At 51.8% G+C, this 16,976-nt stretch overlaps 1 protein-coding gene across 1 annotated transcript; it reads right to left on the bottom strand.

Moving 5' to 3' along the window:
- Nucleotides 1–488: 488 nt before the first annotated feature.
- Nucleotides 489–16,791, bottom strand: Ism2 (isthmin 2). Its single transcript, XM_055592855.1, has 6 exons — nt 16,666–16,791; nt 6,954–7,196; nt 5,167–5,524; nt 3,213–3,353; nt 2,866–2,949; nt 489–1,046 (listed from the first exon to the last, which is right to left on the bottom strand). Exons 1-6 carry the CDS (start codon nt 16,789–16,791, stop codon nt 529–531), a joined length of 1,470 nt encoding a protein of 489 aa, XP_055448830.1. The 3' UTR covers nt 489–528.
- Between the last annotated feature and the right edge of the window lie 185 nt (nt 16,792–16,976).

Raw genomic sequence — 16,976 nt, 5'->3', positions numbered from 1 at the left:
AAGCAACCTCCCCTCACCTCAGCTGTCCTCTCAGGCCCGCTGACAGGCTCAGAGCATGGGATGGGGTAGAAGAGGTAGTGTGCCACCCACAGACAAAGGAGGGGTGGTCACCCCGCTTCTGCTAGCCCGGCCAAGAGCAGCTGTAGGGTCAGATGAAAAGGACTGTCCTTTCTTGCCCCACCCCTCCCTGTACTCTTTCACAGCAGATCTTGGGAACTTGGGTGCATCTGGGACGCCCTGGCTCAATCCTGAACGGAGGGGAAGGCCACAGGGCCCTGTTCCGAGAGAAAGGGGAAAGGGCCCATGGCCAGACTGGGTCAGCCCATTCCCAACACACCCCAGGGGCCTCATCCTGACACACCCGCCAACCTTCTTACCAATCCCCGAGATGCCTGGGCTCTCCTGACACTGGGTCACAAGAGGTGGGTATGCAGGCCGGATGGCCTCTCAGGTGAGCCCTAACACTCGCCCCTGCAGGCTGGGCAGGGGCAGGGTAAAGGGCAGAAGAAAGTAGTCTCTGATCCCTCTTCAGTATTCTTTGGCCTCTTGCAGCTGAGCCAGGTACTCTTCCTCTGGTGGGTTGTCTGCGCAGGCCCGGCCATTGTTGGGGGGGCGCACAGTGTGGTAGCGGCTCCAGTCCCCCTTGCACAGGATCCATGGCAGCGTATCTACCTTGAAGTGCAGCTCAGGTGAAAAGTCGGTGCTGACTAGGTCGGGAGCTCCCGCGCCTTTGCCGCGGGTCAGCAGCCGGCTGCCTTCGTCGTAGCAGCAGTGCTGGGCAGCCAGTGTGCTGCTCTCGCCCGATAGCATGGAGCGCAGGCAGAAGCGTGCAGTGGGCTGGTAGATGTCCAGGCGCTCCCGTGGGCCACTGGCGTCCCGCCACCGGAAGCTGCGGCCCCGATGTTCATCCTGCAGGCTCACGGCACTGTGCACAGCCTCCAGGGGGTACGCACACGGGCAACTGGGCAGGTCCTGGAGCACTTGGCTCAGGTACTTAGCAAGGAAGTCACTCTTGCAGTTCAGCCACTTCTCACAGCTGTCCACTTCTGCGGAGGGCAAGGAGGCACGGGAGAGTGCTGGTCAGAGTTGCCTGCCAACCCCAAGGGAGGAAGGAGGCTAATCAAGGTTGGTCGTGTGGAGAGAAAATCCAAACCCCAGCTGGGGCAAACACACTGCCTGGGAAGGACTCGAGATAGATACAGAGCAGACCGGGGATAGCCCACACCATCCAGGCGCCTGAAGCAGGAAGCTATCTGTGGCTCAGAAAAGAGACTGGCTTAGGGCTGGCAGCCCCCTGTGGGACACTGGCATCACCTCTTTAGGTTCTGGACTGTGGTAGGGATCTTGGGACCATAAGAAGGAGCTGAGTTAAGTGGGGCTACGACAGGAACAAGTTTGGTTTTGTTTGTTTGTTTTTGTTCTATGAGGCAGGGACTCATATACTCTAAGCTGGCCTCAGACTTGCTATGTAGCTAAGGATGACTTTGAACTTCTGATCCTCCTGTCTCCTTCTGCCAGGTGCTGAGATTACAGGTACAGACTACCATGCCCTGCCAGGACTGAACCCGAGACTCCATGAGTGCTAGGCAAGCTTTCTGCCAGCTCATCTGCCTCTCCAACCAGAGACGAAGTTTTCTCTTGTTTTTCATCGTATCCATTTTATGTGCATGGGCCTTTGCCTACATGTATGTCTGTGTGTCCCACATGCACAGGGCTCCCGAAGGAGAGAATTGTATGCCAGATCCTCCTCGGAGACCGAAGTTCCCGTGTGGGTGCTGGAACTTGAGCCATGGTCCTCTACAAGAGCAGCCAGTGCTCTTAACATCTCTCCAGTTCAAAGAGACATTTTTTTTAACCAAGAAGTATTTAGTGTTTTAGCTACTAGTTTGCTCTCCTCTCCTTTCTTCTCTCTCTCTTTCTCTGCGTCTCTAAAAGAAACAAGGTCACATGTAGCCAAAGCTGGCCTTGAACTTTGAGCTAATCCAGTTGCTTCCATCTGCCAATCATTTTTTGGGTGGGAGTGGGTGGTTCAAGCCTGAGTTTCTCAGTGTAACCCTGGCCCTGTAGACCAGGCTGGTCTCAAACTCAGAGACATGCCTACTTCTGCCTCCCAAGTGCTGCCACCACTGCCTGGCTGATTCATTCTTATGTGCCTTTCTTAGGCCATGGGCCCTTGTTGCTCAGCTGTTCTGGGCTTCCCGTATCTCCCTATCTCTGCTGCCTCTTCCCCTCTCTCCCTGGCAAGCTGTAGCCTTGGAGTGTGGCCACACAGAAAAGAAATCGACCCTCTCCTTTCAGCTCTCAGCTCTCAGCTCCTCACACTCCACTCTGCAGTACTGTGCTCGGGCAGGTCGCCTGTCCCCCATGAAACCCGACCTCTCTGAGGACACACGCCAGGCCTCCTCTAGGAAGGCTCAGCCTTGTCATAGGCCCAGGTACACGACACAAGTTCAGGAAGCTTCCCTTCCGTTTTGCAGAACTTACACTCATGAGCCGTGCCTTCTGGGAGTGCTGGTGAGGTGCAGGGACACGAACAGGGGTGTGCTGGCAAAGCACCGGCCCATGTCCTGCTGCCTGCGAGGAGCAGCCCAAGATGTTGGAACCCTGGCTCATTCTGATAAGCACCTCCCCCGCCAGGCAGCAGAAACAGAAGCTCCCTCTTCTCTTTAACCTCACTATCTCCTAGCTCTGGGGTCCCCATCACTACCCCCTTCCCGGTAGGAATCTGGAGCAGGGCAAGGATACGTGGCTACCGTCCCTCCCACAAGAAGACGTGCTCACTGACTCCTGCTATACGGTGACACCCAGTCCTTCCAAGAGAGAGGGTCCCCAAGACCCAGCGGCAAGGTCTAACACCCTACTAACCTGGATCAAGCATATCCGTGGCATTGTGGGCCAGGGGCTGCCACCCCTCAGTGGGAGAGCCCAGGCTGTGCTCCTCTTCGGTGCCTTTGGGAAGAGAGGAGGCCAGGCTGGTGGCGCCCCAGGGCACCTCTGTGCCCCCGATAGGGAAGCCCAGCCCTCACTAGGCTCTCGGTGCCCACAGCAGCTGGGACAGGCCTGGGACAGGACCACCATATTTGTGAGCTTCCCATAACCCTCTCTGAAGCCCACCCTTCCCACAAGTATCCCGTTTGCACATCCCCACAGACCCACGGCCACAGTGTGAGCCGTATTAGCCACTCTGGTGCAGGGGCTGGAGCTCATCTTACCAGGACAGGGTGGTAGGTCGCAGACTCGGGACTCGGTGGCCATGCAGGCATAACCACAGGGACGAGTTCTCTGCTGGTTGCCGCTGCTGCAGCTCCCACTGCAGGGAGACCAGGTGCTCCACTCTTCCTGAGGCTCATAGTCTGGGTTGAAGTAAGGGGCCAGGATGAATATACTCAGCCCCCACCCTCCACCGGGACACACTGTGGCAAATTAGCAAAAGGCACCCGTTTATTCCTGGCCAAGGCATGGAGCATAATCGGATTCCAGGCCCACCCCACCACCTCGGTTAGATGTCCTTGTTCAGGGAACAGCCTGTGCAAACCTATCAGGGAGTCCTGAAGAGACAGAACAAACTGTAACCACTCACTGTGACAGGAAGCCACCTGGCCCTCTATCCGTGTAGCCTCTGGCACGTCCATTTACATGTCTGAGCTAGTGTTTTAATGTCCATCAAAACCAAGAAAGGGCGGTCCACAGAGTGCTGTCTAGCATACATAAAGCCCTGGGTTCCAGCCCCGGCACCAGGTATGGTGGTGAACAACTATAATCCCAGCAGTGGAAACACGGGAAGATGAATAAGAAGCTCAAGGTCACCCCTGAATCTATAGTGAGTTTGAAGCCAGTCTGGACTTCAGAATACTGTGGCTCAAATAATAGCTAAGAAGAGGAGGAGGCTGAAATCAAGGGTGGCACTCCTTGTCCAGGCCTGGGATTATTCCAGATCCTCCTGATTCCCTCTCCTGATCTGAGGAAGCAGATCAGGACTGAGTCTTAATCCATGACATCTCGACAGTTCAATAACAAGACCTTAGCACTCTGGGGAGAGTGAGTGAGGCTCTGTACCCAGAGAAGTACAGATGGGTAGTAGGACAGGAAAAGCACAAATAGCTGGGCATCAGGAGGTATAATCTATCACACGCTAACACTTTCTGTACAGATTCTTGGCACAGGTATGTGTGTGGCATGGGTGCCCCTGTGCTTATTTATGTGGTGTTACACGTGTTTGGGGGGGTACCTGCGTGCTTGTGTGGTTAGGCCCAAGGTTGACATGGGGGTCTTACACAGTGACACAGGGCCCCTTGCTAAACCCAGAGCTTGTCTTTTTCAGCTAGTGTGGCCAGTCAGCTTGCTCCAGCCAGTCAGCTTGCTTCCAACATGCTGGGATTACAGGTGGGCTCTCACTCACCTGGCTTATTATTATTATTATTATTATTATTATTATTATTATTATTATCATCATCTTTTTCTTTTTTTCCTAAGAGTTGAACTCTGGTCTCCAAACATTACAAGTTGTTTCATCCCTTGAGCTGTCTCAACAAGCCCATCTGTTTTATTTTTGAGGCTGGGTCCCAAGGTAGCTGAGGCAGGCCCGGAACTCACTACCCAGCCCAGGCTGACCTCTAACCCTCAGTCTCCTGTTTGCTGAGGCTGAGGTTATACACTACCATATACCTGGCTGCATAAAAGCTTGTTTATTTACTGTGACAACCAGCCCTGCGTCATTTAGACACAGTACTTCCTGTCTTAGAGAGGGCAGAACCGAGACACGGAGGTTGAGTGACTCTCTTGGGAACACTCAGCTGAGAAACAGCAGGATCAGTAGCCAAACTCACAATCTAAACATGAGAGTCATTGTGAGTGGTAAAACTCAGGGTATTGTTCCGTGTTCTCAGAAATTGACAAACACGCATATTTATGCGACTAGATAGCTTTTGCTTAGAGGATATCAGGGCTGTTGTGCAAGTCAAATGTTCCAGCAGTGAGAGTGGGGGAGAAGGGGAGGGCCCTTAATTACTGCAACATTGCTTTTGATCTTACAGTGGTCTCTGCACAGGTCTAGGCTGCTAGCCTGCCCAGTTCCTTGCCCGGGAACCTCGCCTCCTTCCTCCCTACTTTATTTCCACTCAGGACCTAGTAGGGCCGCAGCTGGGGATGCCAAGCCAGACCACTCACCGTAACTGTCTGGTTCCTTGAAGTCCCGGTCCTGAGGACCCAACCAGCCATAGTCCCAATTGTCTGTGGCCCCACTGGACCAAGGATCTTCATCCTCATCCTCCTCAGTGCCCTCTTGGTCCTCACCCTCGCCATATTCAGCAGCATAGTCTTTCTCTTCCTCCTCTGCTTCCCCCGGAGCTACGTCCTTGAGGCTGGTGGCTTCTTCTTCACCTTCCTGGTAGCCCCAGAAGAGGGGCCAGAAGAACTCCTGGGTGGGTAACCAGCTAGAGGCTCGCAGGGGCCAGAGACTGCTGGGCTCAGAAGGAAGGTCCATCTCCACCTCGGCCTGGGGGTCCTGCACCACCTCGATGGTCACCTGTGGGAAGGATAGACATGAGCCAGAGAGGGCAGGCTCAGCACAGGACTCCAGAGAGGGGAAGATGGGTTTGAACCAGAAGCTAAGGCCCGCCCTTGCCACCAAGCCTGCTATCTTCCTGCCTGACCTTGGCCTCTCAGGGAATAAGGGGCACCAGGTAGGACCATCGGTGGGTCAGAATCCCCTGGATGTAGATGCACTGAGGGTGAATCCAGCAGGTGCCAGACCCAATGGTTTCCGAGAGAAGCTGTTTGGAATTCTACCACACATGGACTGCCTGGCCTCAGGGACCAGAAACAGCCCAGAGCAGCGCAGGTTGGGCACGAGAGACCCTGTGTCAGATCCCCAGATCCTCCTCAGGAGTGTTCCAAGGGCACTAACCATGTAGATGAAACCACCACCATGAATGTGGACTTTAAAAACATTATTCTCAGGTACTTCAAATAATAGGAAGTCACAGAACAAAAAAATAAAATTGGGGGGAGGGGAGAAATGGCAAAATATAAAGAAAGTGAGCTGGGTATGGTGGTATACGCCTTTAGTCCCAATACTTGAGAGGCAGTGGCAGGTGGATCTCTTTGAGTTTGAGGCCAGCCTGGCACACGGAGCAAGTTCCAGGATAGTCAAGGCTACACAGAGAAATCCTGTCTCAAGAAACCAAAAGAAGAAGAAGAACAAAAACAAGAAAAAGGACAAGAAAAAGAAGGAAGGAGGAGGAGGAGGAGGAGAAGAAGAGGAAGAAGAAGAAGAAGAAGAAGAAGAAGAAGAAGAAGAAGAAGAAGAAGAAGAAGAAGAAGAAGAAGAAGAAGAAGAAGAAATTTAAGTATCACCTGTATTACATCTCTAGCAAGGATACTTGCAATTTTTGTGTGTATATGTACATGATGTTTTAATACAGGCCGACCGGTTGACTTTAAAACAATTGTAGAATGCACTTTTGCAGTCTTTCTTTCTTTTGGTGAACGTATACAAATAGGCAAACCTGCTATTCTTGATGATTCAAGATAGGCAGTAGATAGGCCTAGCTTCCCTGAAACACCCTTCTGAGGACTTTCCCATGCTCCAGCCATCCCATTTCAAGCTGAACCTCTTTGCTACATGCAGTCAGGTTTTGGGCCCACAGGGAGGAGTTACCCCTGTAGGCCATTCCAGCAGGACTCCACCACATTCCAGGACCCACGGCAGTATCAGGGACAGGGTGTACTCAGCCCTCAAGATAGCCCTACAGGGCTGCAGGCTTTATCCCCTGCTATATCCGGGGTCAAGACTCGGAAGCCAAAGAGACTTTCTAGAAAGTAGAGGGGCAGATTTTCTCCCCACTGTCTTCACACAACCAGCAGAAAAATAAGGATGAGGCTGAGGTGCCAGCCTAGGCCCTCTCCAGAGGGCCCCAGGGGTCCCCAGACAAATGACCCCTCTTCAGTCTCACCTGGATATTGGGATTCGGGGCACTCAAGTCTGTGTTGGCCAATCCTGGCAGCTTCTGCAGCTCCAGCAGCAGGGGTGTGTGTTCCAGGGTTCTGGCAGGGGTGGCTGTGCCCAGAGTCAGAGCTGCTGGCTCAGGGAGGGTCTGGCACCTGGGCTGACATGGTTCTGCCTGCAGATGGTCTTTGGGGAATCCTGGTGTTGCCTCCTTATCTTTGGGGGAGCTGAGAGCTGGGGCAGGTGAGGCCTGGGGAGACAAGGAATGAGGAATGACTAAGGTCAGGTCTGGCAGCAGGACCCCTGGGCCTGGCTGTACCACACACTCGCCTGTGACTGAGAACATCTTGAGTACGCGTTTGGAGTTTTCATGGCCCTAGTCAGTGGGTGGGGGTACAGCTATGCACAAAAAAATAGACTGTGTTCATGAAGTGGTCTTTTTTTCAAGCCTCCTCTCACCCCGTGTGTGTGTATGCCACACAGAGCTCTACTGAACATTGGAACTTTCAGGGGAGGGTTTTCTCCTTCCATGACAATAATGCCCTTACCTCCTGAGCATCTTGCCGGCCCATGAAGCTTTTGACGGCAGAGGCCGCAAGAGGCGGGAATGCACTACCCAGCCCAGCTTTACTCATTTTACAGAGGAAGAGGCTCAAAAAGAGGGAATCCACAACACTACCTCCAAAACCTCCACAAGGCTGCTTTTAGCCCCCTAGCCCAGGTTCCTGCTCCCACCTACTCTATGTGGGTCCTGCCCAGGCCCCTCCCAACCTAGTCCCTGGTGCAGTATGGGACAACTGCTTCTGAAGAATCAGGTAAGAATAGGCCTAAAGGCTAGGTCCACTTTCTACCAAGGCCTTCAAAGAGGTTAGGGCCCTGCCAAGTGAGAATGAGAAGTCCTACGTAAATGGAAGGTTAGAATTTTCTTACTAGACATGTCCACAGAGGTACTGTGTAGCAGGCACTATCTGTGTGTGTGTGTGTGTGTGTGTGTGTGTGTGTGTGTGCATGCTTGTGGAGATTGGAGTACAACTTTGGCATTCTTCAGATGCCATCTGCCTTTAAAATTTACTTTCTTTTCTTTTATATGTGTGGATGTATTGCCTGCCTCTGTCTCCCGAACTCTGGGATCAAAGGTGTGGACCACCACACCCTATAAGGCAGTTTACCAACTGAGCTAATACCCTAATCTCCCAGGCATTATTCTAAATACATCTATCTATCTATCTATCTATCTATCTATCTATCTATCTATCTATCTATCTATCATTTATAAATGAGGCAGTGTCTCCTGTAGCTGAGGCTGGCCTTGATCACCTAACCTTCCTGCGTCTGTTTTTATGTAGTGCCAGGGGTTGATCCCAGGGTTTTCCCTATGCTAGCTGAGCACTCCACTACCTGAGCCACACCCCCAGCCTCCTAAACACTCCGTTACGAATCGCATCTTCCCAACAGTATCTGCAGGAAGGTACCTGCTCCTATCCCACCCTTACAGACAACAGCAATGAAGGTACAGAGAGGGCAGATGTCCTTCCTGAAATCACGCCGATGTTTAGTGGTGGAGCCAGGATTTGAACTAGGCAGTCTGGGGCCAGGGTGCACCTTCTTTGCTATCATTCAGTATGACTACTGGTTGAGGTCACCTTCCTGCCCCTTTCTCAGTCAAGCTGCTTAATCAGTCTAGATTTTTCTTTCTCTCATTCCAGAGTTGAAAATAGGGGGGAGGGAGGGGGAGGGTGTTCTAGTGGCACCTAGTGGCCAAAGCCAGAAATGCTATGCAGAGAGACTTCTCAGGCCAGCAGCTACCAGCACTGAAATGACATAAAGCAGTAATTCTCCTCCATCAGCAGTAATCACCTGATGTGAACTCTGACCTCATCTACAACATGGGAACATGGCAGAGAGCCTAGTCCTGACCCTGACCACATGCAGAACATGCCTTCTCATGCCCCACCATCTCCTCTCCCAGCTCCCAAGGAGAAATAAAGCCAGGGGAAACCTTGGCCTTGGGGTCCTAACTCCCCAGGCCGCCCTTCCTCCTCCGTATACTCCAGGAGCCTCTTGCCCTGGAGAGCACCCCCTGAGGAACTTTTGCGGGGTGGAGAGGGACAGAGAAGCCCTAAATAGGGGTCCTGACCCCAGGAGACACAGCAGGGACTGTAAAAGTGGGAGTGGGAAAGGCGGGCAGCTAACAGAATGACGTTGAGTTGGGAGCCCAGTGGGCAGCAGGAGCTCAGTCCTTTGTGGCACCTTTGGGACCTAGGGTGGTGCCTGTACCTCTGTTACCCCCACAGAGGAAAGAACCGGGGTGTCTATCCATGAATTCCATCAGGCATCTGTGGATTCCAGGCTAGCTATGGACAGTTCCAGTTAGATTACCCATTAGTGAAATACCCAGGCTGGGGCTGGAGAGACAGCTAAGCAGTTAAGAGTGCTGGCTGCTCTTCCAGAGGACCCAGGTTCAATTTCTAGCACCCACATGGAAGCTCACAACTGTCTGTAATTCCAGTCCCAGGAGATTCTGATCTCTGAGGGTATCAGGTATACTTATGGTACACAGACATACATGCAGATAAAATACCCCCACCCATAAAATAATAATAATACTAATGAAAAAGAAAAAGAAAGGAAGAAAAACCTTCAGTCTCCTGTACTCCTGGAAATAAGATTGGGAAGAACAGGAGCAGAGGACCCAGAGTTGTGACCTTTAACCTCTGGTGCACCTGAGTACTCATGCCTGGGCTAAGCTCTGCTTGCTGGTTGTCACTCACTCCAACCACAGGTTCCAACCGAGAGCACCTTCTGCAGAGGCAGGAAGTTGCCTTCTTTGTTCACTGCGTCCCCAGCTCCCCTCAGTGCCTGATAGCCTGTAGGAGCTCAGTAAGTCAACACCGAGTGAGTGAGTGAACCAGCACAGAGGTGAATGCGACCTTCTTCCTGTTAGCGCTCTAGAGTTCGTGGAGGGGAAGGGACTCTGGGAAGATCTCAGAGGCTGCAGTAAGTGTGCCATGACTCATGAATGACCACGTATACACACGCGCAGGCACGCGCACACGCACGATCATGTCAGTGACCCTTAAGTGCAAACCCTTCTCATTCACAAGTTGCTTCCACGTTCTCCATCTTCTCTGCCAGTTGCTGGAACCACATGATCTGGCCTGGGTCCACACAGCATGCACACTCTCCAGCTTCATTCTAGAATGGCTACTGGATCTGCCCTTCAGGAATTAGAGAAGGAGCAGCATCCATCTGAGAGGGCTGCCAAGCTAGACAGCACCTTGTACTGATAACCGGAGGTGGTGACAATGGCTCCCGGGAAAGAGAGAAGTCAGATTGTGTGCGCCCTTTAGCTGGGCACTTCATGTCTTAGCTGAGTCGGAGTATGCACTCCTACATTGCCACGGAGGCAGGTTCTCATGGAAGATAAACTCCCCCTTTGAGGCTCTGGTCTGTTTAAGAATTTCTATCTGTTCAGGGGGCTGAAGAGATAACCGAGTTTGGTTCCCAGAACTCATGTAAGGCAGCTCAAAACCACTTGCAACTACAGCTCCAGAGACTCCCATGCCCTCATTTGGCCTTCAAGAACATCTGCAATCATGTACACAAAACCCACAGAGAAAGAATTAAAAATAAAATAATTTATTAAATAAATAACTTAGTGAAGAATATAATCTTTATAGAGTATCTAAGAGAAACCCTGTCTCTCAAAAAACCAAAAAGAAGAAGAGAGGGAAAAAAAGAAGAAAGAATAAAAGAATATAAAAAAAAGAAAGGAAAAAAAACTACTGTCTAGCTGGGAGACAGTGATGCACACTTTTAGTCTCAGCACTCAAGAGGCAGAGGCAGAGGCAGAGGCAGGTGGATCACTGTGAGTTCAAGGCCAGCCTGGTCTACATAGTGAGTTCCAGGACAGCCAGGACTACACAGAGAAACCCTGTCTCAAGTAACAAAAAAGAAGAAGGAGAAGAAGAAAAGAATATCTTGTCTATAACTAGGTATTGTAGCACACACCTGTAATCACAGCACTTGGGAGACTGGGGTAAGAGTCACGGGCTCAAGGCTAATCTGGAGCACATGGTGAGTCTCCTTCTTTCTAAGCTGCTTCTCTTATCTGTTAAGTTCCCGTGTGGCTTTCCTAGCACACATTCAAAATACATAACTCCATTTTCTTGGTAGTCAATTTCAAACCTTTCTCTTTCTGTCTCTGCTGCACGTTCTCTCTCTCTTTCTCCCTCTCTCTTTCTACACACACACACACACACACACACACACACACACACACACACACACACACACACTCCCTGGCTTGGCCAGGCAGCACCCATCCAAGTGCTTCCAGATGGAATCAGTATCCTGACCCCTTTCCCTACAACAAGGCCAAACCTGCCCACTGGCCCGTTTCCACCCTTCTACTGCCTCTGTGCCTCACGGATGGATCAGGAGCTTGTTCCATACCAGAATCCGGTCTCAGGTGTAGGTCACTGTTGTCCCTCTTTGAAGCCCAGCTGCTAAGACCCAGGCCCGTGCGCACAGAGCCTGACTGTCCACTCAAGTGTTTTGGCCTCGCAGAAGGTCTAGACACTCAACCATGGGCCCATGGGTAGGGGCTTGGGACTAGATTCCCGTCTCTGCTCTCCTCCCGGTAGGTACAGACTGTTCTACTACCCACCCGGGCACCCGGTGGAGACCTCAAGCTCCTCAGCATCATTTGAGCACTGCTGGCAAAGCTCCCTTCTCAGCACAGGCCAGGCCTCACGGTGTACCTTGCAGGGCCTACTCAGGTTGACTGTCCTGCTCTTGCTGTCGTGAGATTCCAAGGCTCACGGCTATGCAGCCAGGCCTGCAGGGCAACTCCATGGACTGGGTTCCTGAATCCCCACGTCTATCCTTTGGGCAGGTCCTACCATCAATCACTCTTCGCCTCACACATGAGGCTCCAGTGATCAGAAAGGTGGAGCCTTTTACCCAGCCATGGATGGAGAGGGTTCAGGCAGGGGTTTGCCTTCTGAACTTTAGTGCCTTGCTGACTCCAGATGGGGGCTGTACCTCAGGAGCACTGCCTGCTGCTCCACAGTGCTGAATGAACAAGACACCAGAACATAGCCTCCTTTTATATCTCCTGTCCCTTTTGATCATTATAATAATAATAGTTGTCATTATTATTATTATCTGGAGAGAGGGTCTCATGTAGTCTAGGCAGACCTTAAACTCAATATGTAGTTTAAAAAAAAAAATGTTGCATTTTTGATCCTCCTGCCTTTACTTCCAAAGTCCTAGGATTACAGGTTTGCAGTGCTAGTGATGAAATCTAGGGCTTTGTACATACTAGGCACAAATTCTACCAACTGAGCTACATCTCCAGGTCTGCTTTTGATGCCCCCCCCCTTTTTGGGAGGGTGGGTTTTGAGACAGGGTTTTTCTATATAGCCTTGGCTGTCTTGGAACTTGCTCTGTAGACCAGGCTGGCCTTGAACTTATAGAGATCCACCTGCCTCTCCCTCACAAATGTGGGATTAAAGGTGTGCACCACCACTGCCTGGCCAGCTTTTGACTCTGCTTTTGCCTTCCTGGAGGGGGAAGGAACAAGGAACCAACTGAGATTAGGCAGCAGAGATCCAGAGAGCTTGAGCTACTGAGCATCCAGGTCCCCAGCCCCTCATCCCTGTGCCTTTTTTTTTTCTCCCTTAACCATCACTCTTTCGTCCCTCACTGAGAAAGAGAGAGAGAGAGAGTGGTCTGGAGGGACAAGAAGGCCCAGGGAGGTGGGCAGCTCCAGGAGGAGGCTGCCAAGACAAGCCCTAGGCTTGGTATTACATAGGCCCCACATAGCCCCCTCCCGGACCGGTCAGGATGGAAAGGCCCCAGGCACAGAAGGGTCTCCTCTAGGAAAACACCCACATCTCCAGGCTGCCCACTCTAGCCATACCTGGGACCTTCCAACCCCCTCCCAGCTCCTGCCAGCTGGGCCTGCTTTCCTGCCACTTTACAGACAGGAGATGAAAAGTGTGGGGTGCTGTCTAAGCACCTGCCTGGTACATGACAGTGCAGGTCTGGTCGGGACTCCCAATGTCCTTCCTTTGTACCCAGTTCTCTGTCAGCCCAGCCCTTCAAAGTGTTCCCTACCGAGGTTATAAGATCCCTGCTGCTGGGTGAACTTCTGGCGCCTACATCTTGGGGGTTGCGGGGTGGCACCCTCAAGGCCTCAGCCCAGAAGAGCTGTTCTCATTTCTCTCTCGCTTTATTCTAACCACATGTTCCCTACTCCTCTCTTAACTTTCTCACACCTTCCCAGGCATAGCCGATGGGTGCCAAAGTGAGGTGCCCAGGGGCACAAGGTTGAGTTTGGATTCTGGCTCTTCACATACTAACTGTGGGTTTGCTACCAGACCTCCATATTCATTTCTGTGTCCCCACATGGGAATAAGACAACATACAAGAGAGGTCAGTCTCAGTGGGTGTCTGCGTGGCATTTGGGTCTCACTGGGACAGGAGGTGGAACTGTGTCATACTGTGCCTGTCTAGCTCTAAACACACGTGGCCTCTGCCCTTGGGAGTGATTGTAACTTCGACTCCAGAGGTTCCTTACCTGGTGCTCCAGTTTACAGAATGGATCCTTGAACCCATTTTACCGTGGACGTGGACTGAGGCTCAGTGTCAGGCCCACGGGAGTCAAAGGTGTCACAGTCTTCTCATTGTTGGGATTTCAGGGGTGTTCAACCACATCCGGCTCAGAGGCCTCTGGATTTGTCTGAAGTGGGGTTTCTCAACAATGGCCGGGGGGACCAGGTGTGGTGGCACACAGCTGCGACCCCAGCAGTCGGGAGGCTTGGGCAGGACTGTCATCGGTTTAAGGCCAGCCTGGGCTAACTAGTAAGTTCCAGGCCAGCCTAGACTTTCGGATAAGAGCACATCTCAAAAAAAAAAACCAACCCCCATCCCTACCCCTCTGGAAATAATCACACCAAACAAAGTAAAACAATGCAGGCATGGGGTGGGGTGTGCTTCTCTCATGAATCAATGTGGCAACCAGATGTGGCATTCCCACATCTGGTCAGCATCAGATAAGCAGCCTGGGACATGCCATGAAAAGATGTGTCAAGCTTTCTGGAACAACTCTTCCTTCATGGCCCACCTTGCTCCCATCTGATTGGGTTTTTATTGTTGTAGACAGGATCTTGCCATATAGCCAAGAATGACCTTGAATTTGTGATTCCCCTGCCTCAGTTTCCCTAGTTGTAGGATTATACCTCCAGGTTTTAGTTACGTGACTCCACTGAAGAACCAGGTTACTGGGTGGGTTAGTTATTTCTGATTTAACACCCTGGTCCCAGGGATAGCTGTCTGCATTTTTTTTTTTTCAATAGGATCCTTGACTTGAAATCACAGATTTTGGAAACCAATGTGTCCTACAGGTGATATAGCCCCTCTTTTAATTTTCAATTACTTATTATGATTATTTATTTATTGGTTTTTCAAACGTGGTTTTTCCATGTATACTTGGCTATACTGGAAATCACCCTGTAGACCAGACTTGCTTTAACTCAGCAATCCACCTGCCTCAGCCTCCTGAGTGCTGGGATCAAAGGTGTGAGCTACCATCAGGCATATTTTTTATATTTTTTGAGTCGGGGGTCTCATTATGGAGCCCTGGCTGGCCTAGGACTCACTATACAAACCAAGTTGGTCTTGAGCTTGGGGCAATCCTTCAACCTCCATGTCTTGAGTCTGAGGATTACAGGTATGCACAGCCATAACTGGCTAGCTCTCTCTTTTAAATGTGAGGAAAGGATCTGAAGTAAGCCATATGCTCAATGACACTCTGGACTAGACCTCTAGGCCCTGAGCTTCACGTCTGTTGTTTACTTTCAGGGCACTAATTTGTGTTTAGGGTTTCTATTATTGTTCTGAGGTAGGGTCTCACTATGTAGCTCTGGCTAGCCTGGACCCAGAACTCACAGAGGCCTGTCTCTGCCTCCTGAGTGCTGGGATTAAAGTTGTGTGTTGCCATACACAGCTGGGTTTAGGTCTTTTTTTTTTTTTTTTTTTTTTAGGGCTATGCCAGGTCTGTTCCGGGTCTAAGGATACAATTCTGACTCTAAAGTAACTCTTTCTCTCATACTAAGACCTACTAAAAAGAATTACAGCATGAAGGGATGGGCATTAAAATAGCTATTAATGCCAAGTGAACAGAAATAAGGCCAATTTATTTTTTTATTAATTTTATTTTATTCTGAGACAGGGTCTCTCAGGCCAGGCTGGCCTCAAAACTTGGCATGTAGCTGACAATGACCTTAAGCTTCTCATCTTCATGCCTAAAGCTCCCCAGCACTGGGATTCTAAGCCTGTGTCACTCACGCCCTACCTAGCCAATTTAATTTGGTCACTATCATTATCCTCAGGTCAATATTGAGACTGACTAACAGCCTCTGATCTCTCTCTCTCTCTCTCTCTCTCTTTGGTTTGCTTTGTTGTTGTTACAGTAGTTGTTTCTGGTTATCTCTTGTTTTGTTTCTTTTTCTTTGAGACAAATGGGTCTAGACTTTACATAGTACATATTGGCCTGAAACACGTGAATTCCCTGCTTCAGACTCCCGAATGCTGGAATTACAGGTGTTCAACACTACGTCCAGATCAGAAACCCCTGCATTTGTTTCTCAACAATAGCCAGGTGGATGTGTGTCCCTCAGGGAACATTAGGCAGCATCTGGCCCCATGGCATTAGCTAGGAACAGTGATAAGCATCTTGCAAAGCACAGGACAGCTGCCCCCAGGACTACAAATTCCAGGCCTCAGAATGACAGCCCTGTAATTTACAGGACGCATTCCTATCAAGGGAAAGCTGGGAACTTGAGGAGAGAGAGAAAAAAATGTCTTAGAGGTGACAATGCTTTGTGATACTGAAGGGCCATAGGACATAGACTCAAGGGCGCTTCCCATCCTCTGGAGGGTTCCAATAGTCGGGGCTCCTACTATATGGCCCAAACTCCTCCTACCCAAGTTTAGCCTTCACCATCTCCTGTTTCCTACAGGTCCTGGTCCCCAATTTCCCCATCTTGGAGATGGAGGTTCTTCCTCCAGAACAGCTCTGGGCAAGAAGGACCCATCAGACAGGCTCTTGCATACAAACAAGCCCCCATGGAAATGGGGATGGGTAGTGTCCACTGTCACCGTGAGGGAAGGGCTTCAGGCTGGATCGCAGAGATTGGTGATGGAAACAGCATGACCCCTGTCCTTTCTAACACAGCCAAGCACTCCCCTTGCTCACCTTTGCCGAAAGGTCATAGTCTGGCTGACAGCTCACACCCAGCAAGGTGTGACTACTTCCAGCCTGCCTCACCTCCCAGCGGAAATCTCGAACCTTTGGCTGATCAGAGTTTAGAGTTAAGCGGCTGCCACAGGGGAATCACCTGGCCCGAGTAGACAGCCCCAGGCCACCAGTCCACAGAGCTCTGGAGTCTCCCCTCTCCACCCTGGCATGACTTCTCAGGACGGTATGGCTGAAGGTGAGGTTCGCCCCGGGCCAGGAAGAGATGCACAGGACTCAGGAAGCCGGGCCACCGCTGAGCGGGCACCGAAGTCAACTTTTCCTCTGCAGCCCGCACGCTACAGCGTCGCCAGGGCCACGCGTGGGGAGTGGAAACTCCTGTAGGTTCAGTGCACCTGGCCATCCTCCAGCGCCCACCCCGCTCTGGGTGCCCCCAGCCCCGCTCATCACTCACCTCCGCCATCCTCGAGTGGCCCCCGGGACCCCGCTTCCTCAGGGGGAGCCCTCGGCCGGCGGCCAGCAGCGCGGCCAGCAGCATCAGGGCGCGCGGGAGCGGCGCTCGGCAGGGCGGTGGCCGCATCGTCGCTCTGCGGAGGCTGCTGTGCCGGGGCCGCCTGGCTCGGGAGCGCGTTCGCGCCCCGCCTCGCCTCTTTCAGGGGCGGGAGCGAGGGCTGCGGTGCAGGCCCCGTCCAGCCGCGCGGGGGACCTCCGAAGGGCGGCGGGAGCGCGCGGCCGGGGGCGCGCGGCCAGGGAGCATGGGTCTGC

The sequence above is a fragment of the Psammomys obesus genome, unplaced genomic scaffold, assembly GCF_907164565.1.
Source record: "Psammomys obesus unplaced genomic scaffold, mPsaObe1.curated_primary_1811, whole genome shotgun sequence".
Lineage (NCBI taxonomy): Eukaryota > Metazoa > Chordata > Mammalia > Rodentia > Muridae > Psammomys > Psammomys obesus.
This window is presented reverse-complemented; position numbering and strand designations above follow the sequence as displayed.

What these genes read in the sequence shown, in the direction of transcription:
- Ism2 (XM_055592855.1), bottom strand. Translation starts at nt 16,791, where the DNA reads ATGCGGCCACCGCCCTGCCGAGCGCCGCTCCCGCGCGCCCTGATGCTG. An exon ending in CAAGGAACCAGACAGTTACG is followed by an intron (nt 3,354 to 5,166) that starts GTGAGTGGTCTG and finishes ACTTCAACCCAG; the next exon opens with ACTATGAGCCTCAGGAAGAG. An exon ending in CACGGATATGCTTGATCCAG is followed by an intron (nt 1,047 to 2,865) that starts GTTAGTAGGGTG and finishes TGCCCTCCGCAG; the next exon opens with AAGTGGACAGCTGTGAGAAG.